Genomic DNA, 26,765 nt, shown 5'->3' on the forward strand with positions numbered 1-26,765 from the left:
GTCGCAAAACCGGTCAAAACCTATTTAGAAAATGTCGGATGGGAAGTTTTACCCCACCCGCCGTATTCACCAGACGTTGCTCCTTCGGACTACTACTTGTTCGATTGCATGAACAACGATTTGATTGGACAGCGGTTTACTTCTTCAGAAGATATCGAAACATGGGTCTCTGACTGGATCGCTTCCAAGGATGAGGACTTCTTTCGCCACGGAATCTGTACATTGCCTGACAGATGGGCGAAAGTGGTGGCTAGCGATGGACAATATTTTTCTTAAGGTATTTATGTATTTTGTGTTTGTACTACAGCTTCAATGTGTGCGTACCAACCGCACGAATTAATTCCTAGACCAAATATATATATATATATATATATATATATATATATATATATAGAAAATGCTAAAAATCAACAATAAGTTATTGAAGTGTTAGAGATGAATATTAAAGCAATCTACGATTTTATTATTGTCAAGTTTCAGTCAATGTAAAATATTTTTAAACTATATATAAATGAAACGTGCGTAAATAGTAATATTCTAGATTGTTTTATATTGGAACCGCTAAGTTATGAGTTAATGTGTATAATGATCAAGCAAATTAAATAAAATATAATGAAAAAAAATACTTGTATATTTTTGAAACCGGAGCTCTTCATTAGTATTCTAGCTGTTAAAGGCAACACGATTTGTTATTGCCTTGTGCAGCTTGCAAAACATAGCTATTGCACTAGATAAAATGAAGATATCTTGTACTTCCAGGTCATGCAGACAATGTGAAGGCGCTTGTCCTAAATCGTGATGGAACACAGTGTTTGTCTGGAAGTTCAGATGGGACTATTAAATTGTGGTCTCTTGGGCAGCAGAGGTGCATCCAGACGATTCGTGTACATGATGAAGGAGTTTGGGCATTGTTGGTAAGTTTCTTTACACGAAATACCTCTCTCTCTCTCTCTCTCTCTCTCTCTCTCTCTCTCTCTCTCTCTCTCTCTCTCTGTGGCTAGTGGGCGTATCTTTGGTGCAAGTAGTCCTGAGTTCGATTCCCGCTTGGAAACTGTGGAACGCATTACAATGGTTCGGATTCCATCTTTAACTATAGATCTACATCTTATAATGGCATCGGTCCAAAAAGAGACGCTAAATTTCACCCAATATGAATAAGTTTTTCAAGAAGTTGAACTACTCAATAATGTGAGTACGGCCTTAGGTTTGCGATTTTAATTTCAATCAGCAGTTGTCATTGAGCGTAGGAGGGAATTAGGAGTTACGTTTCTGTCAACATTTTTTTCCTCACAGGTTATAGGTGTTTTTAAAGTTTTAAAGAACTGATTGTATGTCGCAGGTTGTTCTGCATCTACTGTGGTAGTGGTAAGCTTCCAACATCTTTACTTTCGATGCTACATCATTTTTATTTTTGTTGTCAGATTTCCACCCAATTACTCCCAAGAGGGTAATTGGATGCAAAATTATTAAAGCCATTTCCGATGCACATAAACCCGTGGGAGTGATTGGGTGTAAATGAAGAAATCTCAAGCTTTTATTTGGTGTATATAACTTGTACTCCACTTAAAAGCTAATAGTTTTATGTGGCCTAGAAAAAAATTATACCTTTGTTTACACAAAATAAGGAGTAACTTATTTCTAAAGATATTTGAATGCCTTTTCAAGCCTTCCAGTTATTGTTTATAGCACGGTATATTGTTTTGTGAACTTATTCCGAAATATAAACATAGGAGAAAGTAATAAGACTAACGCTAAATAACTGTAAATTATTACAATAGAACATGTGTTAGAACTCTGGATTGATAGACAGGTCCTATTTACAGCATCAGCACTATTGGCATGCGCAACGGCCACTGCAGACCTAAGTTGAACAAAATAGCATAACTCTCGCCTTCGGTGCGAGCAGTCCCGGGTTCGATTCCCGGTGGGGGCACTCGGTCTAAAAAATGTAAAGGGCTTTTCAGGCCAGCCATCCTGAATGAAGTTTTCTTTCGTTTTCGTTCTTCACACTAGGCAAATGTCGGGGTTGTACCTAAATTATAGGTTCCACGCCGTTTCCTTCCTCTCCAATCCTTTCTTCCTTCCCATCCCCGAATAATGTGCTCGCCGAGGGACGTCATCCCTCATATGTGACGGGCTAAATGGCCATAGGTGCCGAAAGCTTAGAATCTAAATCCTAAAAATAGCATAATAAGCACAATGCACTATGAAACAAAAGTGTACTCCTCAAAAGACAAAGATAGCACAGTATTTAAATGAATTCCAAGCAAAAAATGTTCACTTAAGACGTTCCACCCATTTACCCCCACATCATGCGCCCAATTTTAACAAAAATTTAACTGCTTCACAGTGAGGATTCAAGATTGCTGCTCTTCACGGCATCGTCCTTATGATGTTTCTAAGCAGCAGTAAAAAATCTGGCTCAAAACATAAATAGATGAGCGATTTATTTTTGTGACTTAAACCAAAACACACATAAGCCTGAAACTCAGTTTCAGATATGTCACTTCTCATTCAAACTTTTTCGTCATTATTACACCCTCTCAGAATACTTTTTTCTGGTCAACATCTACCCACCCAAAATTTTGGTGTAATTAAATTCCATAAAAATACACTAAAATGTAAAATACAATTTTTTAGAAAGTTCTTCTGCCAATTACTCCTTCTTCCCTATACATTATTCCCATGTTCCTGGAAAATCATGGGAAGGTATTCGAAATTAGTTTATAGTCATTGAAACTTCTTCAGATCTTTCTGGGTAAAATATGGTAAAATGACAAAAGAACTTTTATGTTGATCCAGCGTACAGTTGTTGAATTGTATGATCAAATAGTCAACTTGTTATCAAACTCTAATCGATATTTCGTCCACGAGAATAATGGTTCTGTGTTGTTTATGTAAAATAAAATAAAGAGTGAAACAAGTTTAGTCCTTAATTAATTACTTCATAAAACTTTTATTACGAGTTGTCATATCTACAGGTTTCTCTACAGCAGTTTTCAATGTATTTTACTATCATGGGTGATTTCTTGTTGTATCTCCCCAGACCTCTCTTTGGTACGAGTTTTTAAACCTCCATGAAGTCACCACAGAAGAACCACGTAAGATGGCTAACGCGAATAAATCAAGTCTGTTCATTGGAGGTAGCACATTCCCCATGCCAAAACACAGACTCGATCGTTGTTCAATCAATATATAGTATCAAGCGAGAAAATGTATCGGATGCAGTCGAAGCGCACGCCAAGTGTGAAATACTGGTATAATTCGATTTCTTCGGGCGGAAGGATATAATACAGCAGCAATTCGTCGAATAATTAAGGATTACTGCAGAAACTTTATAAGTGATTGCTGTGTGCGCAAATTCTGCAGAGAGTTTAAAGAAAACCTCACCGATGTACACGACTAGAATAGCCAAAGGTGGAAGTCTCTGGCGGAAGGCGATCTTGCTGAACGCTTGAATCATGTGGTTCTTGAAAAGAATAGAATATATGGCTTCTGAACTGCCTGATCGTAGGATTTCGGGAAACTCAGCAGCTGCCTGTAGAAATCAAATCACATCACGTAGTTCACACTTGGCGGGCGTTCTTGAGATTTCAGGGAACGTTGCAGCTGCCTGCAGGAATCGAATTACATGTAGCTCACACTTGGCGGGTGTTCTAGGATTTCAGGGAACTCAGCAGCTGCCTGGAGGAGTCGAATACATCACGTAGTTCACACTTGGCGGGTGTCCTTAGGATTTCAGGGAACTCAGCAGTTGCTTGGAGGAATCGAATTGCATCAGGTAGTTCACACTTGGCAGGTATTCTTAGGATTTTAGGAACTCAGCAGCTGTCTGGAGAAATCGAATTACGTCACGTAGTTCACACTTGGCGGGTGTTCGTAGAATTTCAGCGAACGGAGCAGCTGCATGCAGGACTCGAATTACATCACGTAATTCACACTTGGCGGGTGTTCTTAGGATTTCAGGGAACTCAGCAGCTGGCTGCAGGAATCGAATTACATCACATAATTCACACTTGGTGGGCGCTCCGATTACACTCGATGTATTTTTTCAGTCGCTACTCCACAAAGATTAAGAGTCTGTATTTTGACATGGGAGATGTATGACCTCCAAGGAACAGATTTCGCTTATCTGCGTTTCACCATTTCATGTGGTCTTCCCCTGATGGCTGAATAGAGGTTGAAAAAAAAAAAAAAGTCCTTTGTATTAATCGTCCATCTGCTTTAGCCCAAAAGGCATAACCGTTGGACGGAAATCTAAGATATTTCATTTTATTTTAGTTCATTTAAATTTTATGTATTTGAGCTATTGTTCAGTCTAAAAAGACCAGAATGGCATATCTGGAGGACCACTTGTGGTCCGCGGACCACAATTTGGGAAATGCTGTACTAAATACCATCAGTAACACTGAATAAATATATATGTATTAACCCTTTACCAGTAATCCTGAAAGGGGTTATGAAGAAAAGAAAAAGTAATTGCTGGACTAGCGGAAACTTGAATCCGGTTGTTTCCGTGTTTTTAATGCTTAATTTCTCAGTTATTCGATTATCAGTGTTTTTATTTGAGAAAGATGTTTCATCCTGTTAGTCTATTTTCTTTGTAATTTCTAAAGTGTAATATATATATATATATATATATATATATATATAATATGAGCAATTCATCAGTATCAGTATCAAGCGAAAGAAAATACTATTTTAAAATTATGGCAATAAGTATGAAGCATTTGCTCTTTTGCTTTGTATTGTAACTATTCTCACTACTTCGCTGTCTGTACGTTATAGGTCTTTAGTTTATTCATATCGATGAGCTATGAATATTTTTCTTCCCTTTTATGCTATTTCCAGACGACTGATTCATTTAGTCATGTGATATCTGGCGGTAGAGATCGTAAAATTTATATGACTGACCTACGGAATCCAGAGCGACGACTTCTAATATGTGAAGAGACAGCGCCTGTCTTGAAAATGGTTATGGCACCAGATCAAAATTCCCTGTGGGTTGCAACCTCAGAATCATCTATCAAGAATTGGGTAAGTATACCAATAAGTATTTTTATTATTTATTTATGTATTTATTTATAGAAGATACGATTTGAAACAGTGAATCCTGGAGTTGAATTTGATAACCTTATAGCGGACACGGTGTCACAGTGATAGAGCGCTTACCTCTGGTGCTTAGGGTCCCTGATTTGATCTCCGGTCAAGTAAGTTTGTGGTGGACGACGTCGTGTCAGTGGGCTTTCTCAAGGTTTTCCGTTTCCTTCTATGCTCTCATTCCATCGATCTCTCCCATCATCATTCAGTTGCCTTAACCATCCGTCTCCCTTAGCCTAAAGACCTTAATCGTGGGGACGTTAAACATTTTTGATAACCTACAAATGATACATACAATAAAAAAACAAAATGTTCATGTGTGTTAATGGGAATAGGAAATGGCGGAAACTTCACAACGAGGAACTACATAATTTATACGGTTTACCCAACATAGTTAGGGTCGTCAAGTCTAGGAGGCTTAGGTGGGCAGGTCATGTAGCTAGAATGGAAGAAAGTAGAAACGCTTTCAAAGTCTTGACTGGAAGATCAATCGGAAAACGACCATTAGGAAGACCTAGGCGCAGGTGGGAGGACAATATTAAGATAGATCTCGCAGAGATAGGAATACAAAGTAGAAACTGAAACCAATTGGCTAAGGATAGAAGTCAGTGGAGAGCTTTTGTGAACGCGGCATTGAACCTCCAGGTTCCATAGGCCATAGAGTTAGTTAGTTATGTGTGTTAATAATAAAATTATTATTATTATTATTATTATTATTATTATTATTTTTAAGTTAAAGGGCTTGACGTATATTACTTAAAAGCCTTTCTTCACTTATTCTCCATGGACGAGATAAAATAGTTCTATTGTTGTTTCGTCCTCAATGTTTATAATGTAGACATGATTGAGATACGTGGTGTCCCCTTGTCTTTGACGATTTCCCACTTGTATTGTAAATACAGTCTATTTTATCAGTCTAATGATAGCCTATATGATAATTGTTTTAACACTTTGAGTGCTGGGCTCTGAAGTGCAGGCTTTCCCAAGAATGCTGGGCTTTTTTGCAACTTTTTAAAAAATTATATCTCAAAATCTAGAAAAGTTAAAATAATACATGCACCGTTTGAAAGTCCAGAGCTTGTTCTTTATTCTTATGTATAATATTCTGTATTCGAACCATAAAACCATTACAAATAACTATCACACGTAGTGCAAGGAAAATGAATGCGAATATGAGAATTATTGTCTCAAAGTTACCTGACATATCTGATATTTCTGTTGCTACATAGTGTGGATCATTCTCACAATCGTCCAATAATTCTCCTTCAAACAAATCTCCATCACTGTCGCTCAATTCCGCTTCTAAACTGAAGCATATTGAATCGTCCGAAAGGCTCTTTCTCGCCATTTTGACGGTCAAAAAATAAGCACATGGTGTTTGAACTCTGACAGTAATAAGATGTTAATTAGGATCTTCACGCCATCTATGAACGAAATTCTGAAATACGAAGTTCAAGGGATATTTCAAAACTGCAAAACATTGAAATACATTTTGAATCAAATCACGTATAAATACGGAATCCACAGTCTGTGAAAAGATCAGCTAGACCGTAAAAGTACGGAATTAGCTCTCAAAGTGTTAAAGATATATGAATTAACGCATGCTTATAATAGTTTGTAAATTTGCTGGCCCATTTCTGCTGAGGAAGGTGTCAGGGAACATGGAAATAATACAGTTAATAGTACATGAAATATTAGACGCAATAAATAAAAGAGAAATTTACAAATAGATTATGTACTTGTATTTGAAACTGCATTATACTTTTTTTCTGAACCCTAAACGTGAAAATGTTTATCTAATTCATACGTCTTATAAAGTAAGAAAATCAATTATAGGACTTCTTTTGACCATAGTAAAATAACCATGAAGACAATTGAAATTAAGTTTAAAGATACTTAATTTTAGAGTAATATATACCCGCGTAAATCTAGACTTATCTTGGCAGGGGGCCGCGGTGGCTCAGTGGTAGAGCGTTCACCTCTGGTGCTTGGGGTTCCGGGTTCGATCCCAGCCCCCGCCAAGTGAACTTTGTGGTGGACAAACACCGTGTGCGTGGGTTTTCTCGGGGTTCTCCCGTTTCCTCCCATTTTCTTCATTCCACCATTTCATTCATCAATCATCATCACCGTCTCCTTTAGCCTAACCGGCATAACCGTGGGACGTAAAACTCAAAGATTTCATTTCATTTCTTTGTTACTGTCATAAACAATGACTGCTCTTCCTTGTCGTCAATACCAGTAGTAATAGGTGATTCCGGTGACTGTAAAAGCAAACGAAATACCTTGTGGAGGGTCAAAGGGGGATTCCATCATCTTACTCTTGACCAATTTTTGATGCCCAACCAGTTGAACTATTTCTTAATCTCTATAAGAAACAAACGTCAAATTTATTTTTATTTACTTATTTATTTTTTTAATACGGTAGTTACTCTGAAGTTACCCTCTTACGGGAGTAGGTTACGAGTTACCCTCTTAACCTCTAAAAAAGATCACTATAATTATAAATAGATAATAATAAGAACTTCAAACTAGTCGTAGTTTTTAGTTTAGGGAAAAACCTTGTTCCGAAAATTTTATGTCTTTAATAATCAGATTTTTATTTATTTATTTATTTTTACAAGTCGATTCCAAAAAGGGATTCTCAAATATCCGAGATGATGGAAGACGACATTTTGAAGCCAGTCAGCTTGAAACCTGATTTAACCATTAAAGGAGGCCCAGCTGTTCGTCACTACAACATTCTGAATGATAAGCGTCACATATTAACAAAGGACACTGAGAATAATGTTGCAGTGTATGATGTATTAAAGGTAAGTAATGCTTGAACACTTAAAAAAGTTTGTATGATGTGTTTGAGAAACTGCATCTCACTGAACTTTCATTTGAAAGTTATTTTTATACAAGCTGGTAATAATTTGTGTGTTCATTAACATGGTACATATGTATTGTCATCAGACCTTTCTGTTCACCCTTCTGCCGCCAATTTTCGATTAGTACACATATCAGCAGCAATTACTGTGAAACTTAAACCACTGAATCGTAAAAGTGAAGATGAGAGGATGTTAATTGTGTTTTGAGATCGAGCAATTCTGCTTTTAAACAGTGAATAACGGTTTATCGCCGGAGAAACACAAAAGTCCGGTATTATTTCGTATGTTGTGTCATACTGTATCCTGTGTGAACCTCTGGTTAGTGGATATGGGGAAAGCCGGTAGATCTGAGTATCACTCCGCCCTGCTAGATCCAAGAAACCGGCTCAGCTCTCCACTTAGGTTGGAAGTTGGACGCTTTGTTATCAACTATCAGTAAAAAGACAGTATTTCGTGTTAATATCAGTTGAATATGATACTTTCTGTGCCAACGTAATTCGTGCCCGCACTGAAATACTGTTTCTCGTGAGATCAGTAAAGTTAAGCAGTGCCGGGTTTGATCCGAGGAAAGATCAGTTGTCATTCATAGTCACAGCAGTATCGTGAGGACAGTTGGGGAGCTACTTAAAAAACGGCCAACGCCAGTCTAGAAAGTAAGCATTAACGACGAAGAAAGTCGACGTGTTGACCACATATGTCTCCAGAGGCATGAGAGCCATAAGCCGGGTGGTAGGCCCTAGCTCCTAAGGATTGTTGCGTGAGTTTAGATAAGTTATAATATTCTCTACCATGTGTCTTTTGGAGCACATATCACATTTCGATTTTTCATTCTTTCCTTTCGTAAATCACCCTCTTCTTTGCACTTTCGATCTTCTAGACCTCTTGGCAAACTTTTTTAAGAGGCTAAGGGAAAGATAAAAATATTTATGTAGGCCTATATAATTTATTAAAGACAACAATGGTACATTTTATAAAATTTTTGTGACACTAAGCCCAATTAATGATCGAAGTTTCTCATAATCTGGTTCGAACTTTGACGCACTGATTCTCAGAAGTAAAATTATTTGCTCGTTTGTGAGTCTATGTCTAATACAACTGTTTCGAAGTAATATATTCTTCTTTTCATTCTTAGATTAGGTATCTTGTCGCGGGCCGCACAAAACATTTCAGAAGGCCGCATCTGGCTTGCGGGCCGTAGTTTGCCATCACTTTTCTAGAAGGTGCAACCGATCGGTGTTCATGATTAGTTCTTTGTGGCTTGTAGCCCACTAGCCTCTGCCCTCTTCAAGTTGTTTTCTTTTTCTTTTATCTATCGAAAAATTGCATCAACTAATACAGATCTATCTATGAACAAATTGTTTATGTACAAATCTAAAAGATTGCGTTACCTGTTTAATTTAAAGTCATAAAGGTTTGATGTTTTTGAATGAATCTGTTTATAATAAATCTCAATTCTTATCGAGGTTTCCTTCTTTCTTTTAGGATTCCGAGGATATTTTGTAGGTGAATGTTAGTTACTCTTAACAAAATGTGCCAGATTGTGTCAGTGTTAAAATGTTAAAAGATTTGTTTTACTTGCATCATGTATAGTTTGTTTCTTCAACCGAAGTGCATTTCACATATAAAGGATGCCGCCTTCTGTGTATGGTGGCTCGTATCATAAATAAGTCATCGTCCGTGGGAACTTTTGGAAAACACCCTCGATAACTAAGTGACCAACCAGAATTCTCATTTCACACAATTGACAGTCGCTTGTCAACTACACGTGGACTTTTAGTTGCCACATTTCCAAACGCTGTCCTTTCAGCTAATGATTAGACATAGCAACTCTGTAAATGTGGCATAAAGAGGGATACTGTTATAAAATTCAGCATGGACGCTTCAAAGACATTTGCCGAACTGCACTTCTGTTGAGTGAACACACTATAACATTCGTTGATAATGATGATGATGATGATTACTATTTCAAGTTATCTTTGCTTTTTCTTTCTAGGCATGTAAAGTTGAGGAACTTGGTCAAGTGGATTTCGAAGAAGAAACCAAAAAGCGATTTAAAATGGTGTACGTTCCAAATTGGTTCAATGTCGATTTGAAAACAGGGGTGAGTATTTATTCATCATATCAATTAATTATATCATTATCGCAAAACAATCTATAATTACTAGCTGAACCTACGCTGTCTACTCAGCGCATCATTCTGTTATGACCATGAATCTCCTTCCCACTGTGCATGTCTCCTTACTCACACAAGCAAAGAATAGGAGACTCACAAAGGAAGTGAATTGTATGTATAGATGTTGGAGTGAGTTTGTAGCAAATTTGTAGAAGTAACACGATATCAAGTAGAAGTTTTTTTTTTTTTTTTTTTTTTTTTTTTTTTTTTTTTTTTTTTTTTTTTAATAAATCCATATCCGTCCGAGTACGCCTCATTGCGTCTCTTAAGGCCTTTGAAGTTGCCAGCATGCAATAGGTTTTGCCATTCAGATTTAAGCAATGCGCCTGCAATCTGGTTGCCTAACACCGTAGTTTCGGCCTGCAACAATGTTAATCTTATGAACTCAAAACGGTCCCTAAAATTTTGAATAGAACTATAACGACACGGTTTTGAAAATTTGAATAATAACTGGACAATCTACACAAAATTTGGAATCGACCAGTGAAAACGGCACGTTTCTAGCACTTGTAGTTTTCGAGATCTCTTTGTCGAAAGGATTGGAGACACACATAAACCTAGCATTTTAATAAATAGACTAGCTGAACCTGCGCTCTCTACACAGCTCATCATTCACATATGAGCATGAATCTCCTTGTTATTCCTCACATCTGTACATGTCCCTTTGCAGACACAAGTGAAAGACGTCTTGACAAAAGTCGGCAAGAGATGCCGTAAAGGGGAGATTTTTTTTTCGATTACTTTTTCAATATCTCGAACCGTTTGCAAGATTTGATCCTACTTCCGGTTGGAGTTTTTAATTCATGTATGATCAGTGTTTTCTTTCTTCTTGCATGCAGTATGTAGTAAGCAAATACATTAACTAACTAACTCTATGGCCTATGGAACCCGGAGGTTCAATGCCGCGTTTACAGAAACTCTCCACTGACGTCTATCCTTAACCAATTGAATCCAGTTTCTACTTTGTATTCCCATTTCTGCGAGATCCACCTTAATATTGTCCTCCCATCTGCACCAAGGTCTTCCTAATGGTCGTTTTCCGGCTGGTCTTCCAGTTAAGATTTCGAAAGCGTTCCTTCTTTCTTCCATCCTGGCTACATAACCTGCCCACCTGAGCCTCCTGGATTTGATGACCCTAACAATGTTGGGTAAACCGTATAAATTACGAAGTTCCTCGTTATGAAGTTTCCGCCATTCCCTATTCCCGTTTCTCTTGGGTCCGAATATTCGTCTCAGGATCTTGTTCTCACTTTCAATGTATGTTCTTCCTTTCGAGTAAGCGACCATGTTTCGCAACCATACAGAACAACAGGCATTATTATCGTTTTATATATTTTAAAATAAGCTAATACATTACACAAACAATCAATTATAATGTCAGTGATATATGGTGTTCATTCGGCAAAACACTCCAAACAATAAAGATTCAACTTAGACTGGAGAAATGGTTATCCGTTTTTCATTATAATTTGGCCAAGAAAACGCCTGAGAAAAATGCAACCCCTATATACAATTATGTGGTGTTGGAATGTATAAGGGGTAGGATATGATGCTTTAGCTTTTTTTTTTTTAAATTTCAACACATCCAATGTACCCGTAAAACTGTAATAAAGAAATAATGGCCATGTTTTTTAAAATATTCAATTAGAACTGGACAATCTACGCAAAGTTTGCAATCGATCAGTGAAAACGTCATCTTTCTAGAGCCTGTAGTTTCCGAGATCTCATTGTCGAAAAGATTGACCACAAACATATAAACATAGTTTAAAAGAACTCGGAAGATGGAAGCACAATTCACATGCATTGGTTTTAGAGAAGGCTTATTAAAATACAAAGGCTTTGAATAATAATTTTATATCATAAACTTTGTGAAAAAGATATAGTTAACTAATTTAGACTATTTAAAGTACAAATACTCAAAATGTTTGTCTCTGTTAAACGTGAAATCACACATAACCGTATATGAAAGATTTGAAAGCCAAAGTTATAGGTTGGAGCTCGGACGCTTTTAATTGCAATTGTAGCATTTTAGTAGATAGATAATCTGTGAACAAATGTTATTACCGAAACATCCTGTAAAAACAACAAATCTTAGCTTACAGATTGTGATTCATTAGTCCTCTTTGATTGGATGTTTGGTAGCTTGCGAAATCCTAATTTGTGTAACTTTCTACTGTACTATGTATGAAACATGCATAGAGATTTTATTTTAATTTTAACTATTTAAGTTATACACTCAAAATTTACATACATGTAAGTTTTAAGTCATTACAATTTAACACTCGAAATCAAATCCGTATACGAGAGTAACCTCAAAAGTAAGATCATCTTTTTTTTAAATAGAGATACAAAGGAACTTCTATTTTCAATAATTCGATAATATGTACACTCATGTCCATAATTATTCTCGCATGTCTATAAATATGTTGTAGCAATATAATTTGATAATGAATTCGCCCGGTACTTCTTATGATGTTAGTATGTGTATAATCGGTAAAGACATGTGTGTGGCAATTTTCATGTCAAAAGAGCAGTAAATATGAACAATAAAACGAAAATAAGACTTTCTTGTCCATTTGGCGACATTTTGTTTTACTCATTCTAATTTTCGTATTTATAATACTTTTCCTATGAAATTTACCACAAATATACATTTCCCGATTATACACATAGTATCAGTATTAAAAGTGCCCTGCAACATCATTATCAAATTATATTCTTACGAGAAGACAGTTATAGATATGCGACAATCATTTTGGACATGAGTGTACATTATTTTAAAGCTTGTACATTGATCAATTTTTGTACATAATCGCCATTTCGCTCGACGCATTTTTGTAAATATTGTGGCAGTTTTTGTATGCTCATGTCATACAAGTGATGCTGCTACAGTCAGAAACAAAAGTTATTTCCGTTTCATAAATTAGTTTCGTAAATAACTTATGGAAGGACAATTTGAGTGCAGTTTTCGGTAAATTATAATGAGTACATAATTTTCTTAATGTTCCAGCCATACCACCGTTATTCCCAAAGTATTTGGTCTAGGAATTAATTCGTGCGGGTGGACAAGAGATGGCGCAACGAACGGAGCGTCCCACAGTTCCGTGTATCCACACATGTGTTGCAAACCCCTGTCATCGCGTATCGTTCGTAGTATAGGGCAGTGGATTAAAGCGTCAACAACACCAGTTTGTAGTTAAGTGAACATGGCGCAATTTGTGCCTGATAAAGTGTTTTTGCGGGGTGTCCTGCTGCATTACTTTAACATGCAGAAAAGTGCGACTGAAAGTCATCGTATTTTGGTGGAAGTGTATGGTGACCATGCTCTAGCTGAGCGAACGTGTCAGAAGTGGTTTGCACGGTTTAGAAGTGGTGATTTCGGCTTGGCAGACCAAGAGCGAGCTGGACAGCCAAAAAAATTTCAAGACGAAGAATTGACAGCATTGCTCGAGCAGGATTCGTGTCAAACGCAGGAACAACTTGCAGCAGCATTAGGCGTTGATCAAACAACAGTCTCCAAACGCTTGAAAGCCATGGGAATGATTCAAAAGATGTCACATTGGGTTCCACATGAATTGAAAGACAGAGACGTTGAAAGACGAAAAACCATTTGCGAATTGCTGCTTCAACGACAGAGCAGAAAGGGGTTTCTGCATCGAATTATTACGGGTGATATGAAGTGGATCCATTACGAGAACCCTAAACGAAAAAAGGCCTGGGTGAAACCAGGTGAACCAGGTCCATCACAACCAAAACGAGATATTCACTGTGCAAAGGTTATGCTGTGCATATGGTGGGATATGAAAGGTGTGGTGTACTATGAGCTGCTGCAACCGGGTGAAACTATGAATGGAGAACGTTATCGACGACAATTAATGCGTTTGAAGCAAGCTCTGGCCAGAACACGACCAGAATGGGAGAACAGACATGATAAACTTATTGTTCAACATGATAACGCTCGCCCACATGTCGCAAAACCGGTCAAAACCTATTTAGAAAATGTCGGATGGGAAGTTTTACCCCACCCGCCGTATTCACCAGACGTTGCTCCTTCGGACTACTACTTGTTCGATTGCATGAACAACGATTTGATTGGACAGCGGTTTACTTCTTCAGAAGATATCGAAACATGGGTCTCTGACTGGATCGCTTCCGAGGATGAGGACTTCTTTCGCCACGGAATCCGTACATTGCCTGACAGATGGGCGAAAGTGGTGGCTAGCGATGGACAATATTTTTCTTAAGGTATTTATGTATTTTGTGTTTGTACTACAGATTCAATGTGTGCGTACCAACCGCACGAATTAATTCCTAGACCAAATACAATTTACCAAAAGGAAAGAACTTCCGTCGCTGACTGTACCAGTTCGTCGCCATGTGTTTAAGGAAGCGTTGAATCTCATCTTTCCTTTCGTTGTTGTTTTGCTGAAGCGCTTTCCGGCCAAATTAATTTGAACGAAGGAAACAGATGGTAGTCGCTTGATACTAGGTCTGGAGTATACGGTGGGTGGATGCTGATGTCCCAACTAAACTGTTGCAGGAGTGTGTCAGTTTGCCTGACGATGTGGGGGCGAGTGTTGTCGTGGAGAATTGCATACGCCTTTACTCAACATCTCTCTCCTCTGGTTTTGAATCGCCCGTCTGGGTTTTTCAGTGTCACAGTACCTGTCAGTGTTTATTGTGGTCCCAGAAACCATGAAGTCGACCAACAATGCCCCCTTTCGATCGCGAAACACAGTTGGCATGACTTTACTGGCAGACTATATTTGTTTAAATTTTCGCGGCTTGGGTAGAGAGGAATACTACTACTTAAATGATTGTTCATTTGTCTTAAGTGTGGAGTGGAACGCCCAAGTCTCGTCACCTGTAACAATCAAATCCCAAAATTTGTCCTTTCGTGTGCATAGCAGCAAATGCTGTCGTTTGATCGAGCTCCTCCATGGCTAAGCGGTTAGCGTACATGCTTTTGGCGTGGGAGACCCGGGTTCGATTCCCGGTGGGAGCTCATGTGGTTCGGATTCCACGTTAATCAGTAGGTCCACGTCTCATATAGCCTCGCTGCTGAACAGGACGTTAAACTCAATCAACTCAGCTGCCGTTTGATCTGTGAGCATTCGCAGGATCCATTTTTCTCACACTTTCCGATATTGCAACATTTTCGTCAAAATCATATGAATAGTGCTTCAGAAAACCTCAGGAATCAAAATGCAGAGATCATCCAGAATGATCCACTGATCGTCACGTATGGTTTTCTTAGTCATCGGGACTGTTTCGTCAAAAATAGACGGTCATCCGCTTCTTTCTTCGTCGTGAATTTCAGTGCGGCTAGCTGCAAACTCCGTACGCCACTTGCAGGCATTTTTGACATCCGTGCACGCCTTTTGCGTTGAAAAATATAATAACTACGCGAACTCCGCAATTGGCGGTAGCGACAAGCAGGAGCTAGGTTACAAACGAGCCAAGACTGAACATTCGTTTAGTCTGAAGGATATACATACAAATTACGTATGAGATTATAAGTAAAGTATATGTGTTGTAACATGTAATAACAAATATTAATCTTAGCTCCCACCAAGTGAACTTTGAGGTGAACAAACACCGTATGTGTTGGTTTTCCCTGGGTTTTCTCGTTTCCTTCCATTCCTCCCATAATGAATTCCACCATTATCACTATCTCCTTTAGCCTCGAAGCATAAACATGGGACGTTAACTTAAAAGAAAAAAAATAGCATTTTTTCTTAAAATGATCTAAACAATATAGCATACGATAAATAGAAGAAATATCTGGTTGTTTTTATATCATACGAATTTTTTTATAAGTTCATCCCAGCGAAGTTTGCGCAAGCTTGTTTGGGAAGACGGGAACAAACATAACAGTGTTGCCAACGGCCGCACGAACAGTTTTCCTGTGATCCCAACGCTTTAAAGACCTTACTTTTGGTATTATCTTGATATAAAAAAGAAACTTTTTTTCTGTTCATAATGTTAACAGGAAAATGAACATGCGTTTAGTCTGAAGGATATGCATACAAATTACGCATAAAATCTAAAGTAAAAATACATATGGTGTAATATGTAATAACAGATAGTAATCTCTGCTTTCACTAAGTCAACTTTTGAGGTGAACAAATACCGTATGTGTGGATTTTCCCGGAGATTTCTTTTTTCGTTCTTCATTTGATTTTTCTCTTAAAAATCAGGGACGTTATATATTAGGGCGAAGCGAAAAATCACTTTTTTTATATATATCGAAAACGCAATAGTGCGATAAAGTTGTCAATTGATGTTGATAAAATACTGTAAAAATTTCGTATGTGATGTGGGAACTAGTATGATGTGGGAGCAGCTTTTGGTTCACAAGTTGTGGGTCATCAAATTTGATGTTTGGTCTTACCGAGATTTTCACAAAAACTACTTTAATAAAGATTTGCCTAAAAAGACCTTTCAAAAATGAATATTTTTCTCAGTAGGAAAACTTATACTTGTTGAACTTAAATCGTGATACAGGCTTCGTGGACAATATGTAATACCCGTTGTTGGATAGTTTTGTTCTGGTATTGGCGAGATTGTTCTGAAAATTGCCTTTAAGTTGATACTGCAAAATTGACAAGTTAGATTGACATTGACTGGGTCGTGAGAAGCAAGTGAGATTGGATTATTTTTATTGGCATTGACATGAGTCTCTTGTGCAGACTTCTACCACATATTGTTCCTTGTTTTATGGGTGTTAATTATAATCTACATACTTCTATGACATCTTTAATTCTACCATTATTGGCAGGGCACTTGTCGCAGCTGAGAAGCTTCCATGCTTCACGGTCTTCCACTAACCTCTTTGTCTTCACGTGCGGTTTTCTATTTTGATATCGTCCATTAATTGTAGTCTACTCCCCCTTCCTTGCCCCAATACTCTCTGGGACGTCTCTCATGATACAATTCCTTTTTAACGAGGGGGCGCGGTGGCTCAGTGGTAGAGCGTTCACCTCCGGTGCTTGGGGTCCCTGGTTCGATCCCAGCTCGCGCCGTGTGGACTTTGTGGTGGACAAACACCGTGATCGTGGGTTTTCTCGGGGTTCTCCCGTTTCCTCCCACTTTCTTTATTCCACCATTTCACTCATCTCTCATCATCACCGTCTCCTTTAGCCCCACCGGCATAATCGTGGGACGTAAAACTTAAAGATTTCATTTTCATTTTTCCTTCTTAGCGAGTGTCTCAACCAGTTTCTCTCCCTCCTCTTAATATCTACAATTGTTCTTTACTCCCCCACCACTTCTAACACCCTCTCGTTTGTTTTTCGCTCTACCCAGTTAATTCTGTCCATTCTTCTCCACACCCACATCTCGAAAGCTTCTCAGTGGTTTTTCATCAATTTTGCGTAATGTCAATGTTTCTGATCCATACAGTACAATACTCCACATGAAATATTTTACCAATCTTTTTCTCAACTCTGTATTCAAGCCTCTGGAAACAGTCTTAAGTCGTGAGCAGAATATAGTAGGTTTTTCCGTGATCTTTTGAAAGATGCAGAACAAAGTTTAATTTTGCTATACAGTTTTATCCTTTGAATAAATTTATTTAAAAAATGAACATGAAATTTCATTGTAGAAACTTGATATTTGTATTACAAGGATTCCTTGTGATAAAAGAAGGCTATTGACGTTTCAACTGATTGAAGTAGTTTATATTCACGATGCCTATCTCTTCATTTCAGATGTTAACTATCCATCTTGGCCAGGAAGAAAACGATTGTTTCTCCGCATGGGTATCGGCAAGAGAAGCTGGTCTTGCACCTAATGATACGGTTGATCAAAAAGGTTAGTTCAAATGTTAATACGTTTCTGATAATCTATCTCTCTTTGTCTCGTAATATCATTTCTTTAACTATCAGAATATCGTATCAGTTAATACATTTAACCCCATATTCGTAAGTTCTCGATTCGACACGCTGTTCTAACGTCTGTACTGTTATTAATTTCAGTATAGGACTACCAAAATGTTATATCAAATTGCTGAGCCACTCAGTCCTTTTACATTATATGAAGTGTTTTTAGTCTCTAATTTTATACAATTTACTTTATATAATTTTATGAGCAATATCTAACGAGGTATAAAAGATTTTACCTTACAACTTACATTCTTGGAGGGCATTGTGACTAGGGATGGCCACAAAGTCCCGGTTCCGGCAAACGGTTCTTGAAGATCGGTTTTCAGAACCGGTTCCAGACCTGGATCCGAAAAACCGATTCCGGAACCGGATCTTCTAGAACCGGATCCGTTCAGAGCCGATAATCGGTTCCACCAGAAACCGGTTCTGGCCATCCCTAATTGTGACTCAGTAGTAGAGCGCTCACTTTGGTTCAAGAGGTCCTGATACGATCCTCGGAAATGCGAGTTCGTGGTAGACAACATGAAGTAGTTCTGATTTTGTGTTCCGGATGAACACACGAATAGAGTAAATCTATAAGGGAGTTTTTTTTTTAATGATAAATCAAACTGCTTAGAAATAAACAAATAAGATACAATAATAATAAAAAGAATTATAAATAATAAGTAAATAACGCAACAACGAACAATTTAGAAAGAATGGTTATTTCTCATCATCTTGGTGCGAGTTCTATGGAAATTAAAATCAATGAGCATGCAGAGTGACCGACAGTAACGAAAAATTGATTCCACTGCAATATAGTGGACACTTTCATGCTCAATTATCTCAGTTTGTGGATAGTTGATTTATCATGTGATAAAAAACACATCTCGAGCCAAATTCTAAGTTCAGAACTAAATTTGAAATGGTTCAGCCACTTTGTCGTGAAAATTTAACATTGATTTAATTTTGTGCGTATTATTATTAAGTATTCCGCCTTTTGACAGATCTTGGGACTAATGAGGTGTTTTTTAGGTTTAGTTCTTTATATGTTTCTTCTACGTTTCTTCACCTTCAACTTCCTCTTTTAGCTTCCGATATTTTCTTCTTTTTGTCAAATCATCGATCATCGTGTTCTTCCTACTTCTCGCCGTCATTCCATCTTTCCTTCCAGGGCGGTATGAAGAAGACAATTTCTTCGCAAAATGTGTCCATCCGATTGGTCTTCCTACGAAGGATGCTGGTTAAAAGGGGGGCTCTTCTCCTATCCGTTTTAAGACATTTTCGTTTGTTACTCTCCCTGTTCATTTTATCTTTTCCACCTTCCTCCCCCAACACCACATTTCAAAGCTCTCTGAATGAGTTGAGTTAATTTTGAATTTAACGTCCCTTTCAGCAGCAAGGTTATTTGAGACGGGACTTACTGATTAATGTGGAATCCGAACCACATGTGCTTCCGCCGGGAATAGAACCCGGGTCTCCCACGCCAAAGACGCATACTATAACCGCTTAGCCACCCAGGAGCTCGAAGCTCTGTAAATATTTTTTTTATTGTTTGTATGTATAGATTCTAATTTTAAGACACTGATGTAAAGGGTGCGGTAGAAATAGTTACACGATGTAAAATAAACATAGAAAACGTAACCCGATAGATAACGTGCTCATTGTTGTTTTGTTTTGTAAAGTGGTTCAAAGCATTGTGTATGCATGTAGGTTTGTTCGACTGTTCGGTGCACATGCGCAGTATTGGAAGAATTACGTAAGCCTTCCGTCAGTAGCCATGGAGCGTTGGTCGGATGAACATCGCGCTTTCGCAGTGGAGTGTTTCTTCAAGAACAAAGACTCGGCAACAATTACGCAGCTTAAGTTTCGGAGTCATTTTAACATTGGCAGAATTGGACAAGTACCAACACGACAAACTATTCTTAATTGGGTGAAAAAGTTCCGAGCTTCGGCTTCTGCAAGATCAAAGAAATCCCAAGGTCGTCGACGTTCAGTGAGAACACCAGGAAACATAGAGAGGGTTCGAGAACCATTAATTAGAAGTCCAAGGCGTTCAGCTCGTTGGCATGCTGTGTCACTTGGCATGTCAGATAGGAGTGTGCGGCGAATATTACACCAGGACCTACACTTCCACCCATTCAAAATTCAGATGATTTACAAGTTGCTCCCTGAGGATTTTAATGCTCGCGTACAATTCTGCAATACGCTGTTGCAAATGATTAATGAGAACCAAAACTTTCTACAGAGGTTAATCATGTCCGACGAGGCTCATTTTCACATTGATGGGTGTGTAAATAAGCAGAATTTCCGTTACTGGGCACCCAGAAATCCAAGGTTGTTGCATGAAGCGCCCCTTCATAGCCCTAAAGTAACAGTATGATGTGGTGTTTATTTTAATGGGATTATTGGACCATACTTTTTCAACGACGAGGATGGTAACACTGTAACTGTCACGTGTGCTCGATATGTGGACACGCTCGAAAACTTTTTACTCCCAGAACTGCGACGGCGTCGCCTTAGACAGATGTGGTTCCAACAAGACGGAGCCACGTCACACAGAGCAATTGCATCGATCAACATTCTTGGGAGGATGTTTCCAGGACTGCATGCTCGCCCGACCTATTGACATGTGACTTCTTCCTATGGGGTTACTTGAAGCAACAAGTGTATGCAACAAAACCTGCAACATTACAGGATTTGTGTGAATCCATTCAACATGCAATCCACCAAACCCCGCTGGACATGGTTCAACGAGCTGTGAGTGCTGTGAGGCGACGTGCAGAGATCTGTTTGAATAACCATGGTGCACACCTAACTGACATAATTTTCAAGACATAGTTACCATATGTAATGCTTTTGTATGTACACCTTGTCTCAAAAAGGTTGAGCGCATTCTTTATTGGTGTTTTGAGGCAAAAATTTTCTAAGTCCAGCTTCGGGTATCTTCGGGAAAAAGTAAGCCAGGTTCGAACCTCCAAGCCAGCCTTTGCAATCGGGAAAAAGTTTGCAGATGTGTTTTTCTTCTTTTAAATATAATAAGACTTGTTACCAAGTGTTTAAGAAAGCAACATTGATTGAAATACTTAATGATACAATATTTCGAAACCTTTTATTAATGTCACCATATGCTTGCTTATCATTTAGCTCTCCATACGTAATGGAACATTTAAATACGTTAAAGAATCTTTCCATATGTAAAAGAATGCTCAAAATTAAGAAATAGAACATAATTATCGCCTGAGTACTAAAATAAAAGTCAAAGTAGAACAGAAACAGCGTTTGTAATGGATATGAATGTCATAATTATCTTGAGATTCGTTATACAACGCTAGAAGCTTAGTTCTGGAAGTTCTTGTGTTAGCTCATTGGTAAGCTGTCGGATTTCAAATCATAAGGTTGTGAGTTCGATCCCTCTCTGGGTCAATACTTTTTTTTTTAAATTATATTTTCCGCAATGCATGAAAAATTATATAAAATAATTACATTAAAATACATAAGTTGTTTATATATAACTTAATCATTGCAGAACATAGTAATTATTATGTTTAAAATATAACATCTGAGATAATTTTCACAGTAGGTCGGTATTATATATGAGGATGTAAATACAAGTTAAGAAACTCGTTCAATAGCAATAAATAAATCATGTAGTGTATTTATCTGCAGCTATTTGGCATATAGAGAGTAATTCTCAACATTCATAATGCAGAATGTCATTTATGTTCTTGAAAAGTTATTCGATGCATAAACAGAGGGTATAAACAGAGAATCCAAAGTCGGAACGCTCGCAAAAAAATTCATGAACCCCAAAGGTCACGTGAGCAGACTGGAATTGTCCTTATGAAGCATGCCACAGCAGAAAGTCTTTACATAGATTTTCAATTCAATTCCTGATATATGCTTTTGCAATGTGGAAGTAGTGATGCCTTGAGTCGCCCTCTCTCGCTCCCTCGCTCGCTCACTCTCTATTTATACAGAATATAAAAGTGGATTTATGTGTGTGTTTCAACATAATTCTGATATATCTAGAGCAATTTTAACTATATTTCTTACAGTCTGGAAAAAGAGTACTGTCGGGATACATATCAAAAATGCTAGAAACGGGTCGATATTAGTATCGAATCCATAGTTTCGTGGTCGCTTAGGTGAATAGCTCTACTTTCAATTCAAGTGCAATTAAGCTTCCATTAGCACCCAGGGTGGTTACGTAGCGACATAAAGATATCGAAATCAACCGATATTAGAATCGAATCGTAAGTTTTCAGCGCCGCTAACAGTGCAGCATTTCCCATTAGTCCACATTAGTCCCATTGCCTAGAGGGCAACATATTTGCAGAGTGCAAATTTTAAAACTTGAATAATATTTTAATTTTTTTCCGTATGAAAAAGTTAAAAATCATGAGCAAATATACTATTTCAGGAACAATCCTCTTTTACTATTCTAATATGTTTAATAATAGCGTAAGAAATGTAATAGTAATTCAGAACATGTTTCACAGTTGTTATTTTTTGTTACATAGTTGTAGCTGTAGCATGTAGTGAGTGGAATTTAGCTGTAATAAATTCACTAATTAACCATATTCGAATTAAGTTTTATTTTTAAGTTCGGAATGAAGGGGCGGAGAAATATGTAGTTATTGGGGGCACCGATCTTTTCTACATTTTACTTTCAAGATCTCCATTTTTCTTTTGTCATTTGTTCCTAATAAAAAAAGTTCAGTCACTTTTGGATTGTCATAGGATAGTAGGAGTTGGATTTTGGGATGCAGCCTGTGAGATTCTAGAGGAGCTAACTGCTTGAAAAAATATTTTTGAATCATCTGTAACATATGAAATAAGGATATGTATCATAAAAAATTGAAAGTAACTATGTCTGCGTAATCATCACGGTCAAATTGCAAAGTCAAATGAATTGACGTTTGGTATATAATCAGGCTCCAATCCCAACTGGGAAGTTATCATACGCGTGTCACTTTCATTATAATACATATCCTTAGGGGAAGTAGAAGTCCGAATTTTTGCGAAAAAGTTAGTATCTCACAAGCCATTCAACTGAGAGCTGAAATTCAGCATATAACTCTTTATTAAAAATAAAGAGAATATGCCCTGGCATTTTTTAAAATTGTCTTTTATGAGCGGGGGGACGGGGGTGCATTTTCTATATATTGGAAATTGGTAGTGGGTTGATTTGTAAAAATAATCGAAAACGATTGATATTAGTTGAGAAAAAAATTGAGTAATGCAAACTAAAGTTCTTTTTGAATTTTATACCCACTGCTTTCTATTTATAATTGCTGAAGCTGGTGTTTAATATATGGAGCGTTCCGAGCATAAGGCAATCAAGCCATAAAGTTAGAGAAAATGGCCATAAAATTTGTATTCTAAACGTAATTACATGGGCATTTTCTTTTTTTTTTTTTTTTTTTTTTTTTTACGTTGGTCTACTTTTCCTTGATTCGAAACTTTTAAATTTCACCTTATTTTCTACAGAATGTGTCTGTAAGGCAACAAAGAAATAATTACATATGATAAATTTAAATTCATTTTAATTCGGAAAATGAGAAACACTTTGCCATTATATATCGTAAAGGTCAGATCCACCAGTATTGTAACAAAGAGGTGCTTGAGCCAATGACGGTAGAAATTCAAACTCCGATAAGTGATAATTTCACAGTCTTGTTTTATTACAAGTGTAATCTCTTTAGTCAATGGAGAGGAGGACGTGGGTCATCGGTCAGAGTTGATGTCGATGGGTTTTTGTGGGTCGGAGTTGGTCGCAATGGTTCAAAGTGGTTCATAGTTGGTGGTGGGTCAGAGTGGATCACGATGGTTGATGGGTCAGAGTGGGCCAATGGGTCATTTGGGTGGTGAGTGATAGTGGGTCATGGTGGGTCGTGGATCAAATTTTCATTGACCCACACAATCTCTGGTTAAAATTGTACTAAAGATAAGAGGCACCGAAGATGCATGTCGGCTATTATGCTCAAATTTTGCGCATGGATAGTACTCCACCAGAAAGCAATAAATCTGAAACGGTTCACGGTATCACCTCCTAGAACTCAAGATGTAGGGGTTTGTCTGATTGGCTAAATTAAGACGTCAATGATTTATCCTTCAACAACCAAGCTTTTTATGATCGTTTCCGTGGGGAAGTCAGAAGAACACGTGCCTCGGAGCTGTCATTTCAGGAATAAATATGATCATGAAGTCAGAAATAAAGATGGTGAAGTTGCCAAAAAGTTGCGGGGAGAATGGCCCCCATAGCTCCGCCCATGCCTCGGAGTTAAAGGATTAGAAAACCCTGGGTGGAGCCACAAAAAAAAAGCCCAAAGCCGTTCCGAACTTACTTCGGAAAATAAGACTGCCTGTATGGTTTACCGAGTGTATGAATCAATGGAACAGGATACATTTCTGCCGTTCTTTTTCTTCCCACGACCAACTTCTTTCTCATCTCCAGGTTTTACGGCTTTTTGATAACTTGCTGAAATTGTGCTAGATTTGGGCAGGATGCTAAAAGCAAGATGCTAGATGCTAGAGACATGCAAATTATGCTAGATCTAGCATCATTATGCTAGATCTGGCAACGCTGTTCCCCACAATAGGCGTGTCGTGCAAGTAACCAATCACACGTCAGGTACTAGCTTTTACCTATTGCTTCCTTCTCACAGCTCAGAACATTGGTAACTATGGATAGACGTACAGCAGTAATTACTTTATGGGAGTTGGAAGGTTATTCTGCAACATCAGCTAGCAGGCGAGTAGGTGTCCCGGCCTCTACAGGAAGGCGATGGATTCGGAAATATGGTGCTACAGGTCAGACTGGTAATTTACGATCTCCTGGTCGTCCGCATGTGTCAACCGAAGCCCAAGATGCGAGATTAGTAAACGAAGCCCGGTTAGACCCACTAAGGATGTCTGGACAGCTAAGGGAAGCTTCTCTCTTTCCTGGTAGTAAGCATACAGCTCTGCGAAGGCTTCGTCATGCTGGGTTACGTGGCCGTGTTGCTGCCGTGAAGGAAAAACTCTCAGACGACCACAAAATTTACCGTCTCGCGTTTGCACAGGCGAATGTGGGTCTCAATTGGGAAAACGTAGTTTTCTCAGATGAATCCATATACACAACATCAAAGGAGGGACGCCGTTTTGTGTATCGTCCGAGAGGCACCCGATATGACCATGGATATGTGGCTGCTTGCAATCGCAGTGGCCATGTATCTATTTTATGTTGGGGTTGGATTTCCAGTCGCGGAGCAGGACAGCTTCATAGAATTGAAGGACATCTGGACAATGCTCAGTACTTAGACATTATCAATAATATCATGGTGCCATCTGTACGAGTATTTCAGCCTGATGGTGTAATTCAGTTCCAGCAATACCAGTCGCCAATACATACTTCCCGTGTGGTTCATGAATGGTTCGCAGGGCACCCTGAGATTGATTTAATCGACTGGCCGCCTCGTGGAGCAGACCTCAATCTCATGGAAAATATGTGGGCAGAAGTGAAGCGTACTCTAAGGGAAAGTTGGCCTGAGGCAGATCCACCAAGAACTCAGGATGACCTGTGGCATCTTGTTTCCGAAGCATGGCTAGAGGTAGGGGAAGGAGATAGATTTGTCACCCATGTAATAGAGTCCATGCCCAGAAGAATGGGGCGTGTAATAAATTCAGAAGGGTCTTGGACACAATATTAATGTCCCCGCCTTAACTCCCGAAAAAAGCCCTTTTCAGGGCTACCTAAACGCCTCTGAAAATATTTCTAGAAGTAAACCACTCCTTGTATCCGATTTCTGTGCAATCCTACTAACAAAAGAATGATAATTAGCTGTAGGCTTTGAACTCAAGACCTCTTCAGTGGCAAGTCCGTACTCTACCAGTGAACTAACATGAACACGCAAACCCAACCTGAAGAAACACGACTTTCAATTTCTGGTATTCGATGACAATGATGCTCATATACTTTGCAAATGTTGTATTCAACTTGGGATATTCCGCAACACACACACACACATAAACAAAGCGAAATAGAGAGAGAGAGAGAGAGAGAGAGAGAGAGAGATATGAATACACAAAAGCATATTCAACGTATTCGAATGAGACTCTAAGTAACGACATTCCGTTCTAAAGAGAATTTGTGTTTCTTCCCGTGACGTTAAGGGGATCGGGAAAAGTTATGTGTCTTGAAGCAGGATACGACTTTGGATACTCTGTTTATACACTTTCTATATCCGTAGGAATATACTGTATTTCACGAATATAAATAACATACTGTAATGAGAATATTGAGAAGTTAAATCTGTATGACAAATAGCTGCAAATAAATACACTACATAACTTATTTATTGCTATTAAACGATTTTCCTAACTTGTATTTAACATTCTCATATATAATACCGACCTACTGTGAAAATTATCTCAGATGTTATATTTTAAACATAATAATTACTATGTTCTGCAATTATTATGTTATATATAAACAACTTATGTATTTTAATGTAATTATTTTATATAATTTTTCATGCATTGCGGAAAATATAATTTTAAAAAAAAGTATTGGCCCAGACGAGAATCGAACTCTCAACCATATGATTTGAAATCCGACAGCTTACCAATGAGCTAACACAAGGACTTCTAGAACTAAGCTTCTAGCGATGTATAATGGATCTCATGATAATTATGACATTCATATCCATTACAAACGCAGTTTCTGTTCTACTTTGACTTTTATTTTAGTACTCAGGCGATAATTATGTTCTA

At 38.0% G+C, this 26,765-nt stretch overlaps 1 protein-coding gene across 3 annotated transcripts in view; it reads left to right on the top strand.

Annotated features, from left to right (window-relative positions):
- LOC145684233 (WD repeat-containing protein 48) overlaps positions 1–26,765 on the top strand; it is a 144,186-nt gene that overhangs the window by 103,943 nt on the left and 13,478 nt on the right. For all 3 annotated transcript variants that reach the window (XM_081756331.1, XM_081756329.1, XM_081756330.1), the window contains exons 5-9: positions 760–914; positions 4,852–5,037; positions 7,722–7,910; positions 9,964–10,071; positions 17,856–17,958. In XM_081756331.1, the coding sequence (XP_081612457.1) occupies positions 760–914; positions 4,852–5,037; positions 7,722–7,910; positions 9,964–10,071; positions 17,856–17,958 (741 nt within the window). The remainder of the gene's footprint in view (positions 1–759; positions 915–4,851; positions 5,038–7,721; positions 7,911–9,963; positions 10,072–17,855; positions 17,959–26,765) is intronic.

Source organism: Thermobia domestica, chromosome 4 (assembly GCF_964235325.1).
Source record: "Thermobia domestica chromosome 4, izTheDome1.hap1.1, whole genome shotgun sequence".
In the NCBI taxonomy this organism is placed as follows: Eukaryota; Metazoa; Arthropoda; class Insecta; order Zygentoma; family Lepismatidae; genus Thermobia; species Thermobia domestica.